The 15,380-nt window shown below is 42.2% G+C and overlaps 2 protein-coding genes across 3 annotated transcripts; one reads left to right on the top strand and one right to left on the bottom strand.

Moving 5' to 3' along the window:
* The first annotated feature begins 476 nt into the window (after positions 1 to 476).
* LOC115057644 (tubulin beta-2A chain-like) lies at positions 477 to 4,186 on the top strand. 2 transcript variants are annotated; one of them, XM_029524817.1, is made up of 5 exons: positions 477 to 603; positions 960 to 1,068; positions 1,341 to 1,349; positions 2,295 to 2,405; positions 3,114 to 4,186. In XM_029524817.1, the coding sequence occupies exons 1-5, from the start codon at positions 547 to 549 to the stop codon at positions 4,184 to 4,186; spliced, it is 1,359 nt and encodes a 452-aa protein (XP_029380677.1). In that variant the 5' UTR covers positions 477 to 546. The 2 variants fall into 2 exon arrangements, with proteins under 2 accessions (XP_029380677.1, XP_029380678.1); XM_029524818.1 differs by lacking the exon at positions 1,341 to 1,349.
* Positions 4,187 to 5,344: 1,158 nt separating this feature from the next.
* LOC115057636 (desmoglein-2-like) lies at positions 5,345 to 15,059 on the bottom strand. The gene is made up of 14 exons (XM_029524805.1): positions 14,817 to 15,059; positions 14,138 to 14,254; positions 13,356 to 13,511; positions 13,123 to 13,264; positions 12,850 to 13,013; positions 12,438 to 12,572; positions 12,160 to 12,345; positions 11,740 to 12,017; positions 11,496 to 11,638; positions 11,142 to 11,363; positions 10,521 to 10,751; positions 10,157 to 10,284; positions 9,764 to 10,066; positions 5,345 to 9,436 (listed from the first exon to the last, which is right to left on the bottom strand). Exons 1-14 carry the CDS (start codon positions 14,868 to 14,870, stop codon positions 8,480 to 8,482), a joined length of 3,216 nt encoding a protein of 1,071 aa, XP_029380665.1. The 5' UTR covers positions 14,871 to 15,059; the 3' UTR covers positions 5,345 to 8,479.
* Between the last annotated feature and the right edge of the window lie 321 nt (positions 15,060 to 15,380).

Raw genomic sequence — 15,380 nt, 5'->3', positions numbered from 1 at the left:
GTAATGAATGAATTAACAAAAACTACCACAAACAAATTTTGGAGTGAGGCGTCACTCAATTTTTTCTCATTTACTCTGTAGCTTTATCCTCATTTTTATCTTTCATTTTGAGTGTGAAAATGTCGAAAACATCACAGCTCACTCCTGAACACGACATCTATCAACCTCAGGCAGTGCATGTGCAGCCATCAGAAGATTTTTGCAGCTTCATGGCGGGGAAAACAGTCAGTGAGACCTTTGAGAGCACCCTGGGCCCCTGCTGAGTCCCTGCCTGGGACGGGGTGATGTCAGGGGGATGATGCAGCATCATCCTCCGGTCCACTGCATCAAACCGGGCCGCTCCTATTGGCTGAGGGGGATACTGGGATGCTGCGCTAAGTGTAACGTCATCTGACCAGCAGCGCGTTTATCTATCTCGCCGGCTCAACACTCGCCCTAGAAATGAGGCAGGCGCAGATTTTTAGAAACACAACGGCCACAGACTGAAGACTGCAGGACGCCGGTGAAGTGAAAACAAGACGCTCTCTGCTCCACCCGCAGCGCACCATGAGGGAAATCGTCCACATCCAGGCCGGGCAGTGTGGAAACCAGATCGGGGCGAAGGTACAAAGATTATTATGGAGGGAGATGAAGGAAGGGATTGCTCTCATGATGTCATTACGTGTTAGCTGTTGTTGTTTTCCAGGGATGCTTCCAAAGAATTAATCGTGGATTTTCATCATTTAAATGAACAAATGTGTTCGGTTAAAATGGGTCGGGATGTGAAGGGTGGGGTTGGGTCGGGCTGGGCTGGGCACAGCGGCCGCAGTGATGTGGCCCCCCCAGCTGCTGCTGCGTGTCATTGTGCCGCTGGGAGCAGATGCGCAGAGCTCAGAATAAGAACTGGCGCAGACACTTTTCAAGCCGGGATTTGTTTCTGAATAATCCAAATTTGTCGTTGTGCTTCCTTTTTGTCTCAGTTCTGGGAAGTGATTAGTGATGAGCATGGCATCGACCCCACCGGTAGTTACCAAGGTGACAGTGACCTGCAGCTGGAGAGGATAAATGTTTACTACAATGAAGCATCAGGTATAAATAATAATAATAATAATTCTGTTTTTAAAATGCTCCCATCTGAATAATTCACCACATAAAGCTTTGTTCCCATTGATCATTATCCTTGCATGACCTTACATTACACAGACCTCATTTGAATGCTCATGTCATTAATGTGGCTGGAAGGGGAAAGTAGGTCCCACCATGAGTGGAGGGGAAAATTAGGACAGTCAACCTGCTAAAATATCCCTCCCTCTCTCCCTCTCTCTACCTCCCCCTGTCTCTCTCGCTCTCTCTTTCTATAGGGAGTACAGGTATCTGCAGTCTCTGTATAGCTGGCCTCGAGCCCTCAGTATTTGATTTTGTTGGCGTGGCATGCTGAAGGTCATTGGGGAAAAACACACCCCGTGTCATCGCACATTGAGCAGTATAACAGAACCTGGCGAATGGCGGCAATAATCGTAAAGCTCTGGCTCCTGTGTGTAAGCCTTTCAGAGAACGAGTCAGGTCCACATGTACCCAGGACTAAGATCAAACAGCCCTCATTCTTCCGCTTTGGTTAACCGAAAGGCCTTCATAGGAAATCCCCAAGGCTGATACTGTACATTCACTACAACTGTCTACCCCGATCCTATTTCCTATCAGCAGCCATTATTGATCCTTTGTCTCCATGTTGCATGCGGGCTTAATATTGCATGCAGACTAATAAAGCATTCCCACTAATCAATTTCATCTTAAAACTAATGAGGGGGAGCTGGCAGATTTCTTAACAGAGGCCAGCAACATAAAGACCCGGGCAGATGATAAAAAGACATGATAAAAAATGGAGGCATGAGTCAGAAGAGATTAGATTTGAATGGACTCTGCAGAGCTCAGCACTTCAAAAGCCCCGCTAGAATAAGCAGTGCAGTTTGCTGCAGTTGCAGTCTGCTTGCAAGGGGGTGGGTGGGTGTGTGTGTGTGGGGGGGGGGGGGGGGTCACAGACAGAGAGGGTGGAGTCAGGTAAACTAGAAGAAACAAACAAAGCTGTCTTATCCAGCGGGAGATAAAGGCTGCACTGTGCTTTTAACAAAAAGACTGCTCACCTATAAAAGGTCATGCTACAATCACATCCTTTCAGAGCGATGGGCCATTAATACTAGATGTGAAGAAAAGAATGGTTGAAAGTATAGTCACGTTGAGACTGTTTATATCTTGCTCCTCCCTTCCATCCATCACCCCTCCCTGTCCCTCTATTCTCTGCTCTTTTTTGTTCCAAGGCAGCAAATTTGTCCCCCGCGCCATTCTGGTGGACCTGGAGCCAGGAACCATGGATTCAGTCCGTTCCGGCCCTTTTGGGCAGCTATTCAGGCCTGACAACTTTGTCTTTGGTGAGTGGACAATTGATCATGATGTCGTCCATTCATCCTTAACCAGCTCCAACGTGTGTGCAATATCTGCGTGTGTCAGCAGCTGCTGTCATATCCTAAAGCTGTGTTAAAGCTTAGCTTCACCTGGCAGCATTGCAGAGTGCTGTATATTCCCGGCACAGAGCGATGTGCCAATGCTGTGATGCATTGTCCATGTGCAGCTGTGTCAGACTGAGACGGCTCTTGCAGTTACAACACGAAAAAAACAAAACAAAAAACAAAGGAATCTACAAGGAGATTCTGGTGCAGTGCTTTTCTCAATACAGGGATACAGGAGCCAAAACAATGCATCACAGGGTGACTATTCATTTCTCCTTACCGGGGACAGGAAACGCACAAACACCATTAATATCACATTAATATCATTAAGCTGGAGCCCAAAAAAATGTCATATGTGTTCGTATGTCTGCAAATTAATACAAATCTAATTCTTTATAAATTGTCAAAATCTGTTAGAAAGTACCAAATATATCAACCTTTATAGCTGTTCCAGATGAAAGACTACAAGATCAGAGTCTTTTAGATCTAGTCACTGGGGGCCATGAACGTCTGTAATATGTGAAATATCACTACAATCCAACAATAAAGACAGTTACATCTTTTCAGCCCTTGGAAGCAAGCGATGCCATTGTTTGTTCAACATTTGTCTTTACACATTCAAACACGCAGGTCAGAGCGGAGCAGGAAATAACTGGGCCAAAGGTCACTACACTGAGGGAGCAGAGCTGGTGGACTCGGTCCTGGATGTGGTGAGGAAGGAGTCCGAGAACTGCGACTGCCTCCAGGGCTTCCAGCTCACCCACTCCCTGGGAGGAGGTACGGGCTCGGGAATGGGCACGCTGCTCATAAGCAAGATTCGCGAGGAATACCCCGACCGTATCATGAACACCTTCAGCGTCATGCCGTCCCCAAAGGTGTCCGACACCGTGGTGGAGCCTTACAACGCCACCCTCTCCGTTCACCAGTTGGTGGAGAACACAGACGAGACCTTTAGCATTGACAATGAGGCCCTGTACGACATTTGCTTCCGCACCCTGAAGCTGACCACACCCACCTACGGAGACCTCAACCACCTTGTGTCGGCCACCATGAGCGGGGTGACCACCTGTCTCCGCTTCCCCGGCCAACTCAACGCTGACCTCCGGAAGCTGGCCGTCAACATGGTGCCCTTCCCTCGCTTGCATTTCTTCATGCCAGGCTTCGCGCCTCTCACGAGCCGTGGCAGTCAGCAATATCGTGCCCTCTCTGTGCCAGAGCTCACACAGCAAATGTTCGACGCCAAGAACATGATGGCAGCCTGTGACCCCCGTCACGGACGTTACCTCACCGTGGCAGCCATCTTCCGCGGACGCATGTCCATGAAGGAAGTGGATGAGCAGATGCTGAGCGTGCAAAACAAGAACAGCAGCTACTTTGTCGAATGGATTCCAAACAACGTCAAAACTGCCGTCTGCGACATCCCGCCACGTGGTCTCAAGATGTCCGCCACTTTCATCGGCAACAGCACGGCCATCCAGGAGCTGTTCAGGAGGATCTCAGAGCAGTTCACCGCCATGTTCCGCCGCAAGGCCTTCCTCCACTGGTACACCGGAGAAGGGATGGATGAGATGGAGTTCACCGAGGCCGAGAGCAACATGAACGACCTGGTGTCTGAGTACCAGCAGTACCAGGACGCTACCGCCGACGAGATGGGTGAATATGAAGAAGATGAACTAGAGGATGAGGAGGATGTCCGCCACTGATTGTAAAAGTGAGCAGACATTGTGAGTGAACCACTCCCTCCAAAATAGTAATTGTCGTTGAACAGTGAAGATCATAAGAAACACTCCAGAGATGCAGATGATCACCTACGTATCGCAGTGTGCCGCTCATGATGAAATATCGCTGTTTAGCAAAAACAGTGCTGCATATAGAAATAATCACAAGTGGTAATAGAACTTAAAAACATGCGAGTGTCATAGCATATGATCTTGCTTTGCCAATGTTAAATAAAGAAATAAAGTCTTGTCCTAAACACGGTTTTCTAACATTTACTTCAACATGCTTTCCTTGTCTCAAATAAACTATCCACTCCTGTAAATCCAGTTCATGTCATGTTTTTTTTTTTTAATAGCTGCAGGAGTCTGAGGAAAAAAAATAACGTTCTGTAAATACATGTAAAAAATTAATAAGCAAAACAAAAAGTAATGTCTATAAGTTTTAGGACGATTAAATTTTTCAAAATGAAACCAAAATCTTTAAGTTGTGGTATTTAAAGAAGGTTTTCCAGGAGAAAGAAGTCAAGATTGGGAAATTCAGGAAGTAGTGTACGACTCACTGACGTGTTTGATTTTCAACCATTTGGCCGAGTTAAGGGCAAAGTATTTTTCATTTCTGAGCCTTGTGGTTGAAAATGAATCAACCATAATAAACTGTTGAGGTTAAAGTATCCTTTTGGTTCCAGTTTTTAAAACCATTATAACACAAGTCTGGTTCGGTAGTAATTGCCAAATACTGACATACTTATTCTAAAAAAAAAAAAAAAAAAAAAAAATTAAATCAGGGAGGAGTCCAAAGACATCAAAGAAATAGTGATGAAGTGAAATGTTGGGTTTAGGGTTAATGAAAAACATGACAGTGGCATGATGAGACTTATTGCGTCATCTTGATAAACGGCACTGTAATTTTTACCGAGCAGAAGCTTTCTGTTTATCGGCTCTCTTGGGTTCCTAAGTCTGAAATATGTTGCATGCCCTGCCACACCCTAGTGTCTGCTGTCAGGACAAGAATGTTCCATCCATCTCTTCATGAAAACCATCTGCTTCAGAAGAAAAAGGAAAATAAATAAACCAACCAGGAAACCTTTTTTTTTTTTTTTTTTTTTTTAAATTCCAACAGCCATTTCCTGTGAAAAATACAGGAAAAAAAATTTTTGATGACAAGAGCAAGGACAAAATATAAGATTTAAAAATATGTGTACTGCCACGCCTGAAATTTTTAAATATAATTAAGTCATAGTTATAAACCATTTCATAAAAGCTGTTTTAAGATGATTCATATTGGATTAAAAAGATTTTTGCATGAGTGTGAGACAGCATGAGCTGAATAAGGAGTTGTCGAACTGTCGAACTGACAGTAGGATGCCAAACCACTTAAGCACTCAAGTGATTACAGGAACTTTTTACTTGGCATGCATCAAGTCAACCTGTGCACCGACCCTATCCCATAAACTTATCTGCTGACTGCACTTCTTTGGGTTTCACAAGCTAAAGAAGAGTCAGAGTCTCAGGATCAGTTCGAAAGATGAAGTTCAAAGAAGGCTTTGCTAAAACAAATCTAATTTAAAATCCACTCAGCCATCTTTGACGCCACCTGGATTGTCACCTACTTACACACTAATCCACAAGGGCAACCGGAGTTTCTACTTTTTCCTTTTTTGTTTATGCTAAGTCGCAACAATCTAGCTACAAGGAAACCATTGATACCCATTCAACATACACCTTGTTGATGTCTGCTCGGAAGTACTGACAGCCAATCACTCTTTCCATGCGTTTTACCTGACAAGGAAATATGCCTTAACTATGAAGGTCACAACTATGTCGACATTTTGCATTTCAAACTCAACATTTGATTGATTTGTCAGTTTGATAATTACTAAAAGACCAGACCTGCACATGTAGGTACATCACAAACTTCTGCAGCGGATTTGTCTTGTATGCAAATAAAGTTGCTTTACCCAAATATGTGACCCCACCTAGAGGATGTTCAACCTTAGTAGAATGGAAGAAATGTGCAAAAAGATGCTGCAGATGTTTTACCACCCTGTGGCGGCCTGTATACTATTCTACGCTGCAGCCTGCTGGGGAGGCAGCATTTGACAAACGGAAGCAAAATAGCTGGTCAAACTGGTGGAAAGAGTGACTGGAACCAGATTAGACTTACTGGGCTGTGTTGGAGCCATGCACACAGAGGAAGGCAGAAACCATCTTGGAATACTTAGACCACCCACTCCACAACAGCCTAGTTTAACAGAGAAACAGCAGCAGTGGACAGTTAATCCTTCTATGCTGCAAAATGGAAAGATACAGAAAATCATTCATTCCCACTGCGATCAGACTTTTGAACTCCTGAACTGCTGGAGGCTAAACTACCAAACAGAAGAATTTCCCTCTGGGGATTAACAAAGTATTTCTAGTTCTGATTCTTTCAGTTTGATTTTATTTCTAATAGGAGGTGCAACACTCAACACTTATAAATTCCACTTCAGCACTTTACTGCTGCGGTTAACAGCACACTAAAAACATGAGACATTAATACATAAGTATCAAAAGCAAGAACAGCAATATGAAACGTCATTCTCCTGAATGCCTTCAGTGCCTGTAAGCTCATACTTACTTTTCCCATAATACCCAAATTTTGTTTCTATTACACACAAAGACGCACAATAAAAAACAGCTCAGTTAAAAACTATGGTGGAATTATGCCACAATACACATCTGTAGAAAAAAAAAGGTTTTGACATTGAGATCTTTTGAAGTGAATTTACACATATACAGACATAAGAGTGCAACAATACAATGGAGTTTGCGTTGTGATTTTCTTTTAGTGTACAGTCTTTACTGACTGTGCTTCATACCAATAAAAAGAATTTAATCCCTTGTTGCTATGCTAATCATTCAAACACCTGAATTCTTCAGCTGACATTGCTTTCATCACTTGTAAAGTACAAAAAGCTTTCATCTCTTTTTCATGGAGTTCCCAGTGACGCCACCTATATAGCAGTTCCTCATTAGTTACAGTGTGACAACGTACGTCCGAACAGCTTATGGCATGGCTAAAGATAAAATATTGCGAAAAGCAAAACATATATCAAAAGGAATACCAAATGATACAGCAGTCAAAGTACTGAATATGATGTTCAAAGTCTGTATGGGTGAATGCAATGTGATCCAAAGTACACAACCGTTTCTTTATTGCTGCCAAAGTTACTTTGGAATGTCAAGTTCAAATTTCAAGAGGAAATCCATAAATGCACAGTATTCAGGACATACTTCTTCTTGGCTGCGTTTATCAAAAAGAGCAATGAGTAAGAATTTTACTGCTGTTTGAAAAGAGTGTTCATCCAGTTAATCCAATTAAGGACTATTTATTTTTAGTATTGAGTTTCCACTTTCCAATCCAATGCATCCAACACATTTTATTGTAACGCCACTGGTTTATCTCTCTCATCTTATTAGCTATGATCTATGATGTACTGCAGCACACGTTTTGGGTTTTTCTCTTTTTGGTACTTAAGTTGCAGATACATCTGGCCTCCATTCGCAGTGCTTTGACTGGTTGGCTGCTTTCTTTGATCGTACAGCAGAGAGGACAGGACAGTACTCGCCTCTTAAATGCATTCCTAAAGGACACAGAGGACAAGCTATAACCAATCTGGTGGTTCCTTACTTTAGCCCAGCAGGTTGGGAGATGGAATAGATAGGGATATTTACTTATCTAGTTTAAACTTGCGTCTTCCCTCAGGGTTGGTGGTTGTTGGATTATCACTTCATCAGATGTCTTTGGTCAGGGCTGAAGTTTGTTTCTTTTCTTTGATAGGTGAATTGACCCTGTAGGTCTGGCTTTTCCAGATTTTTTCCACTTTACTTTGGCTGTTCATGTTCCCCGGCCATGTTAAGTGTGCCTGGACTAAAGAGAGGTCATTTGGTGCCTAAAGTAACTGCAGAGGTGTAGTTATGGAGGTCATGTGATACCTCTTAAAATCTCCCACTTCTATTGTATATTTTATATTTTTAATGCAACGTTATCACAGCCTCATTTTAACACTTGGCATACAAGCAGTTAATGAACTACCTGGTATGAATGTGTAAACTAGAAACACTACGGAAATCCAATGCCTTCAAAGGCCAAGATAGTTGTGGTGTTAGTATCACTTGTTATCAACTATGGTCAGCAGAGTTATTACCAGAAGAGGGCACACAATATTGCACTTTAAATAATGCAGACTAAACTGTCCTTTCATTAATGTGAAATTCCAGCAAAATGAAAAGTTTACTTTACGCTCTTGGACTAGATTCAATATTTTTCTCTGTAACTACGACCTTCTTACGTTGCACAACCAGTTTTTGGCTCCCTTTCATTTGGGGAGGAGCTGTCTGGAAATTGTCATCACTGAACGCTGCTGAACTGCTTGAGCCCAGGGAAAAAGTCTGAGCTCTTCCCTGCACACCTTGACTGACTTCCAAACCCTGCTCTGCAGACACCCGTTCTTGACCTGTCTGTCTACCCGAGGATCCGTTCTCCATCACCAACACTTTGGTGGACCTGGTCATGGTTCCATGTGAAAGGCCTTGTGCAGCTTGCCCTGTCACTCCACCCATTCCTACCTGTCTATCCATAAGAACCACACCCTGATGACCTTGAAGACCGCCAACCTGCACCAGCCCCTGACTTAGCCCCAGTTGGCCTACTTGAGCCATTGCCTGCTGCTGGGCTCCCCCTGCCACAAGCACTACTTGAGGTTGGGGCTCGACTACATACATGGGCGTAGCGGCATAGTACATAGTAGGTTGTTGTATGAGCAGAGATGGACTAGAAATCATGATCTTGTCCTGTGCAGCTGCTGAAGCCTGAGCTCTCTCAACAACTTTCTCTTCCTGAATGATTGTAGATGATCCAGATGCTACGTTGGAGGTGCTGATGTCGCTGATGTTAACACCCCTGTCCCTGATTGTTTCTGTGTGAGTATGGACATGTGTGTGAGAAGAGGGCCTGACAGGAGACACACGTCTCATTGGGGAGGCATCCACACACCCCCTAAACTCAGTTGATCCCTTACAGATCTCAGCCAGAGTACTGAATTTAGGCCCGAGGTCATTGAGGAATGCAAGATCATTTTCATTCTCAAGGAGGCTGCAGCAACCTACAGAACCTGCCAGGGACCCGTCGCCCTCAAAGTCATAGATCAGCAGCGCATCCTTCTGCTGGGACTGTTGTGCAGCATGGTTGGATTTCTGCAAACAAGCGGAACCAAAATAAATGAGTTGGACTTTAGTTTTCACTGAAATTTAACCAGCTCAAGTCCAGTTATTGCACTAAATGGCACAAAACTGAATTGCAAATGGTTCAAGGTTAAAAAAAAAAAAAAATCATGTAAATTTAAATTGCTCAAATACAACTTTTTTCATCTGTACAAAGGTCTGTTAAAACAAATGTGTGTTACTACAGTCTTTGTTCTATTATTACTTTACAGGAGGTGACTTACATTTTGACCAGCCTATTGTGCTAAATAATATAACCATGAAACTGGAAAGTTTTCAGCAAAAGTTTGAGATACGCACACTTGAATAGTACTCCTCCAGGAAAGCATCAGATAGAGCCATCCCATCGAAGGCCCCGCCTCTGTACTGGGAGAACATGTGCTCCTGTGCTGCCATCATTTCTGCATCAGTTATTTTCCTGTCTTCTCGTCCAGAGAAGTAATGGCCATAGTTACGCATTTCGTCGGTGGTCAGAGTGGTTGCTCCAGCAAATGCTGCCCCTCCAGCCGCCGCTAGTCCAAGCCCCTGCTTCATCTCTAAGCTGGTCTTGCCATTTAATGCCCCATGATCAACTTCCACTGGGACATGCAGAAGAGGAACTTCCTGTGACAAAAATGTGAAATCCCATCAGAGGTAGGCAAACATGATTAAAGGATTCAGAAAAACAAATTAACACGGTGCTAATCCAAGTACCTTGTCTTCTCCTTGTCCCTCAGTGTGATATGAAATCAGCCCTTGTTTCGTATCAAACGGAATGGGCTTAAAATCTCCCAAAGCCGCAGCACCTCCACACAGGCAGAAGAGCAGCAGCAGGGGAACCACTGAAACAAACATTTGCCACAATATCACAATCATCTCTGACAAATCAACTGTTGAATTTGAATTCGACAAAAGGGTTAAACTCGTGCGAAGAACGCTGCGTCACACCCGGGAACGATGATCTATTTCTTTCATAAGCCGTGACGACTCACCCATTACCCCTGCCAGTACGTCAGCTTCGTGAGCCTTACAACTCCAACATTGAAGCAAAAACAGGAATCAAGAACAGCTGACTTACATAGTAGCAATAGCAGTCCCAGGAGCAGAAGCAAGACACCTGCAGCTCCAAAGCCGACAGTCTTTTTTTGACGTGACAAGCAGCTTTTCGTGTTTTCATGGCAGGTGCACACAGTTACATCCACCGTCTGAAAATCATCACACGACAATCCTTGCTGGTCCTTCACCTCCAGCACCACTTTGTAGATGCCTGGCCACAAATTGGCGTGGTCTCGCAGAATGGCTGTGGTTTCTGAAAAACAATATCCAGACTTCATAAGCTGGCTGCACAAGTTAAACAAGTTTGCATCTTATGTTTGTAAAAAATGTTGTGTTTATTTTACTGAAGTTATGAAGCCAAGATTTAAGTTTTTGGTCATTTTGTTGGCACAGTAACAAAAGTTCAGTTAATGAGATAACAATTGGTTTAACGGCTAAGGTGGTGCAGTGCAAGCGTCACTCCATGATTAAAGGAGTACTGAACCGAAGTAATAAAACACAATGTGCATTGTAAATGATAGGCAGAGCACAATGCCCCTGGCCATTGTTTTTCGGATTTGAAATTATTAAAGAGCAAACAACCTTTTAATTTTGTTTTACTGCAACTCTGATGAGTTGTTTTGTCCTCTTCACATAGTCTTACCATTCAAATGCTCCACTGTCCATTTCCCTTTGCTGCTCCCTTCAATCACACTGAACTCAAATGGCGCTGCATTTGGGAACTCGTCATTGTCTTTGGCTGTGGCATAAATCACGCTGTCCTCGAGGCACATAGTGTGAATTTTAGTGGTCAGTTTGGGACAGTCGTCATTGGTGTCCTTCACCTGAATCGCAATCGTCCCTGTGGCAGTTTTTGAGGGACTCTCTGAAAGCCAAACAAACAAACAAACAAACCAACAACAAAAAAAAAAAAAAAAAAAGAGAAAAAAGAAAAAAGTGGATCAACTTGAAAACATGAACACGGTGTGTACAGCGGAATAACGACAACAGCACTCACCTTTACTAACACATATGATTTTGGCATAATACGTTCCATTGATCAAGTACTTGGACTCTCTGTCGGGCAGTTTATTCAGCCGGATGTCTGCAGTATTCTCATCAATAATCAACCAGTTGTCCTCATCGTGGATTTTCACATACCTGGAAGAATGAAAATCCACACGTGAAGACACAAAAATAAGCTACTTGTGTCAGAAACATTCAATCAAAGCCATATTGCTGCTTTCACCGTCAGGCTTTACCTTACGTTGGTGGCTTTCTGTAGCGTGTCACTGTCAATGGCAGCATAATTGGTGATAACATTGTTGATGGAGATGGACGACTTGTCCTCAGAAATGGACACTACTTTGACTGTTGGTTGGAAACGAGGGCCTTCCTTCTGATTGATCACATTGATTTTAATGGGGTAGGATTTTGGGACAGAGGGCTGAATCACAGTCTTACTGCCAAAGTTGTACTTTGCTTTGTTGGAAACAGCCACTTCCAAGTTGACCACCTTCAGTTCTTCATAGTCCAGGGCCTAAATATTGAATAAGAACACACAGGATATGAAGTTCACATCGGCTTTCATAACATTACTCTGCAGACTGAATCATTTTATTAAGTCTTGTTTTTTTCGACAACGGTATGTTGTCAGTCAAAACGAGATGACTATATTTTACCTTGTTAACCATGATAATTCCCTCATTGGTCTTAGAATCAGTGGTGATAGTGAAGTAGCCCGCCTCATTCCCTGAAACTATTTCATAGACAGCCAGCCAGTTGTCAGTGTGAATCAGATCCATGTCAACAGCTTTGACCCTCATGACTTCTGAATTGATGGTGTTCTCTTCCACACTCCCTTCATACTGCAAATAAATAAATCAGTTAAAATGCTACTTCAAAAAAATAAAAAAAGTAAAAAAGAAGCCTTCACATGTGAACATTGTGTCACACCTACCGTTTCTTTTTCCAGGGTGGGAATATTGTCATTTATGTCCAGAATTTTGATCTCAATTTCTTCAGTTCCGGTTATTGCAGATGCTTGTCCCCCCATGTCAGAGGCACTGATAGTCAACTTATAGGTATCTTTTGTCTAAAAAATAATTAATTAATTAATTAAAAATAAAAAAGGAGCAAATCAGAAGTATGACAGCCTGATTAATGCCTATTTTATAGTTCCTCATGGCTTGTTGATGAACATTCTGTGAAAATATTCGGTGAAACTGGTTTTATTTTACTCAAACAGATAAATATGTTGCTGGTTTATGTGGCTTTTTGCCACTTTTGATGTTATGAATTTCAGGCTTTTACAAAAAATGCATTAGCAAAGGCAAAGAATTTGAAAAAACTAGGGTGGCAAAGTAGCTCACCTCCCTGTCCAGGTTGTTACTTCGAACCATGACCTCTCCAGTCTGAGAGTTGATGAAGAACAGTCCAGCTGTGCTGCTCTGCTCCACAATACTGTAGTAGATTTGGGATCTGATTGTGTTCTCTTCATCTGCATCAGTTGCTATCACTTTCATGATAACAGTGCCTAGAAATCACAAAAGCAAATCAAATAATGCAGATGACAGAGTAATGGTCAAAATACTTTTGATTTCCAGAGCCATCATCAATAATATACTTATGAAGTCTTAAAATACCTGTTGCACTAGATTCATTGACGTATCCAATTTGACTCTGTTTAATGATCGGTGCGTTGTCGTTCTCATCTTCAACAGCAATTTTGAGGTCAATATCATATTCAGCGCGTGTCCCATTGGTGAATTTTGCATGACCTTTTAACTGCAAGGAAAGATATTGAAACCCCTTCCTCGCTAAGCATATGACTGTATAGGCTTTATATTTTACAAATAGGATTTGTAAGTGGTCTTACATTGTATAGGGCAATATCCTCTCGATCCAGAATGGTATGGACTTTCACAAAGCCAGTGACAGCATCAACAGAAAATCTGCCTTGAGGTGGCTCGTCAACACCAGGCCCGCTGAGGTAATAAAGTATCTTCGAATAGTTTGCCTTATCAGAATGAATCTGGGAAAAAAATTTAAAATAAATAAAATAGAGAAAAATGATTTGGACGAGGACTTTCAACTCTCAATGAAAAATGTAAAAGTAGCTCATTTACTCTGGAGTTTTCATTATGATGGAATGTTTTTTTCTTTTTAATTAGATTCTGATTGTCATTACAATCACACAAATGACCTCAATGACATGATGTATGACTTAATCTGGCATTCAAACTGCTTTTGTTGCAATAACACAACGATCGTGATTACTCAAACTGAGGAAAACATAAAATACACCCCTTGCTCTTGAGCGCCTTTTGTCTGGCTTTGAATTTCAGCCAATATCTTACTGCTGATATGAAGTTAGACAAGCCTATGCACATCAAATATGAGTTCATGCCATTAGACACATTAATAAAGTTGCCATTTATCATTTCGTTCTACTTTGGCACTGACTCATAATGAAGATGTAGATTAACCAGCACCTCAGCAAAGCTGTTCTCACGCTAAATCAGCCTAAGATTTCATGAATGATAAATGTTCAAAAGAATTTCATGTCACTGCACCTGCACAGAGCATGTAGATATATATTTTTTTAAATGACTGTAAATTAAGTCTTTGGATATAAAATTTTTAAAGAACAGCACAAACTTTAGCAATATACTGCAAGCCAGTGTAATCCACGTTCTCCTTTAGCTTTCTGGGAGCAAGGATCCACTCTCTTTTCTGTCTGTGGAGCTCATTTCCTTCTGCCTCCACAGGAACAGGCTGCAGGTAGACAAAAGAGAGGAAAAGTGAATTAGCGACAAGGTGGTATGATTACACAACAACAGTCTATCGTCACGCCTGACTCAGCCATCAGACAGTTGCTTTCAAATTTTCTTTATCATGAGGGGCAAAAGATAACAAAAAATAAATAAAATAAAAAAACTCATTAACATCAAATGTTACTTACAGTGAAATCTACGTTGTTTTTGAAAGTTGAAAGCATTTTAATACAAGATTACTGGACCATAAATTATATTTTGTAAAAGTTTTAAACTTTCTCTGATCTGACAATGAGACCAAAGTTTTTCCACCTGATGAGTGTAATCAGGAAGTTTTTTTTTTTTTTTTTTGGCCCACAGATCCAGCACAGTGTAAATAAGGCCTGTGGAAAAGCTGAGGAGGAAATACAGAGCAGTGCGAGCAGGAACAGCACGCATTGACTTCTTCTCCCCATCGAAAACACTCGATGGTTTAACTTCTGTCACGGCAGACAGCGAAGGACCACACCTGTACAAAATCCGCTATTCTCCAACATGTTGCGCATTCACAGGCGTTCACTCACCGTCGGGAAAATCGCCAGCAGGATGAAAACGCTGCACCTCATCAGCCGGGCCATCACTCACAAAATCCTAAAACTTAAACAAAAAAAGGAATGAAAGAAATGTGGAAAGGTTTCGGGAAGGATCGCGTCAGGTTAACTAACTGTGGTCTATTGTCGGTTTCGTGTTGACTTTGACCCCTCGGAGGTTGGGAAGCAGCATTACAGCGCACCGAGAGGCGGATCCTCGGTGTGATTGCTCACTGCTGACGGGCTGGTTGGTCCTCTGCCTGCACTGCTGCCTTTTGTTACAAACCACCCACCCACGGAAGTGGACCGAGTCTCCGAGCGAATTACTACTGATCTGGCTTCAAAACCCACTCCAAACCAGTTGGATATGCATCCTCAGTATGTGTGTGCTGAGAATCTGAAATGACATTGTGTAAAACAACAAAAAAAAAAACAAAAAAACAACAAACAAACAAAAAAAAAAATACCAAAAAAACGAAATAAAATACACACCATTTTATAATCTCTTTGCAGGTGTTAAATGTCCTGTGTTTGATTTTTTTGACATTCACTTTTAAA

This window comes from Echeneis naucrates, chromosome 17, assembly GCF_900963305.1.
Source record: "Echeneis naucrates chromosome 17, fEcheNa1.1, whole genome shotgun sequence".
Lineage (NCBI taxonomy): Eukaryota > Metazoa > Chordata > Actinopteri > Carangiformes > Echeneidae > Echeneis > Echeneis naucrates.
Note: the sequence above shows the minus strand (reverse complement) of the source record. Positions and strands in the feature narration are given on the sequence as shown.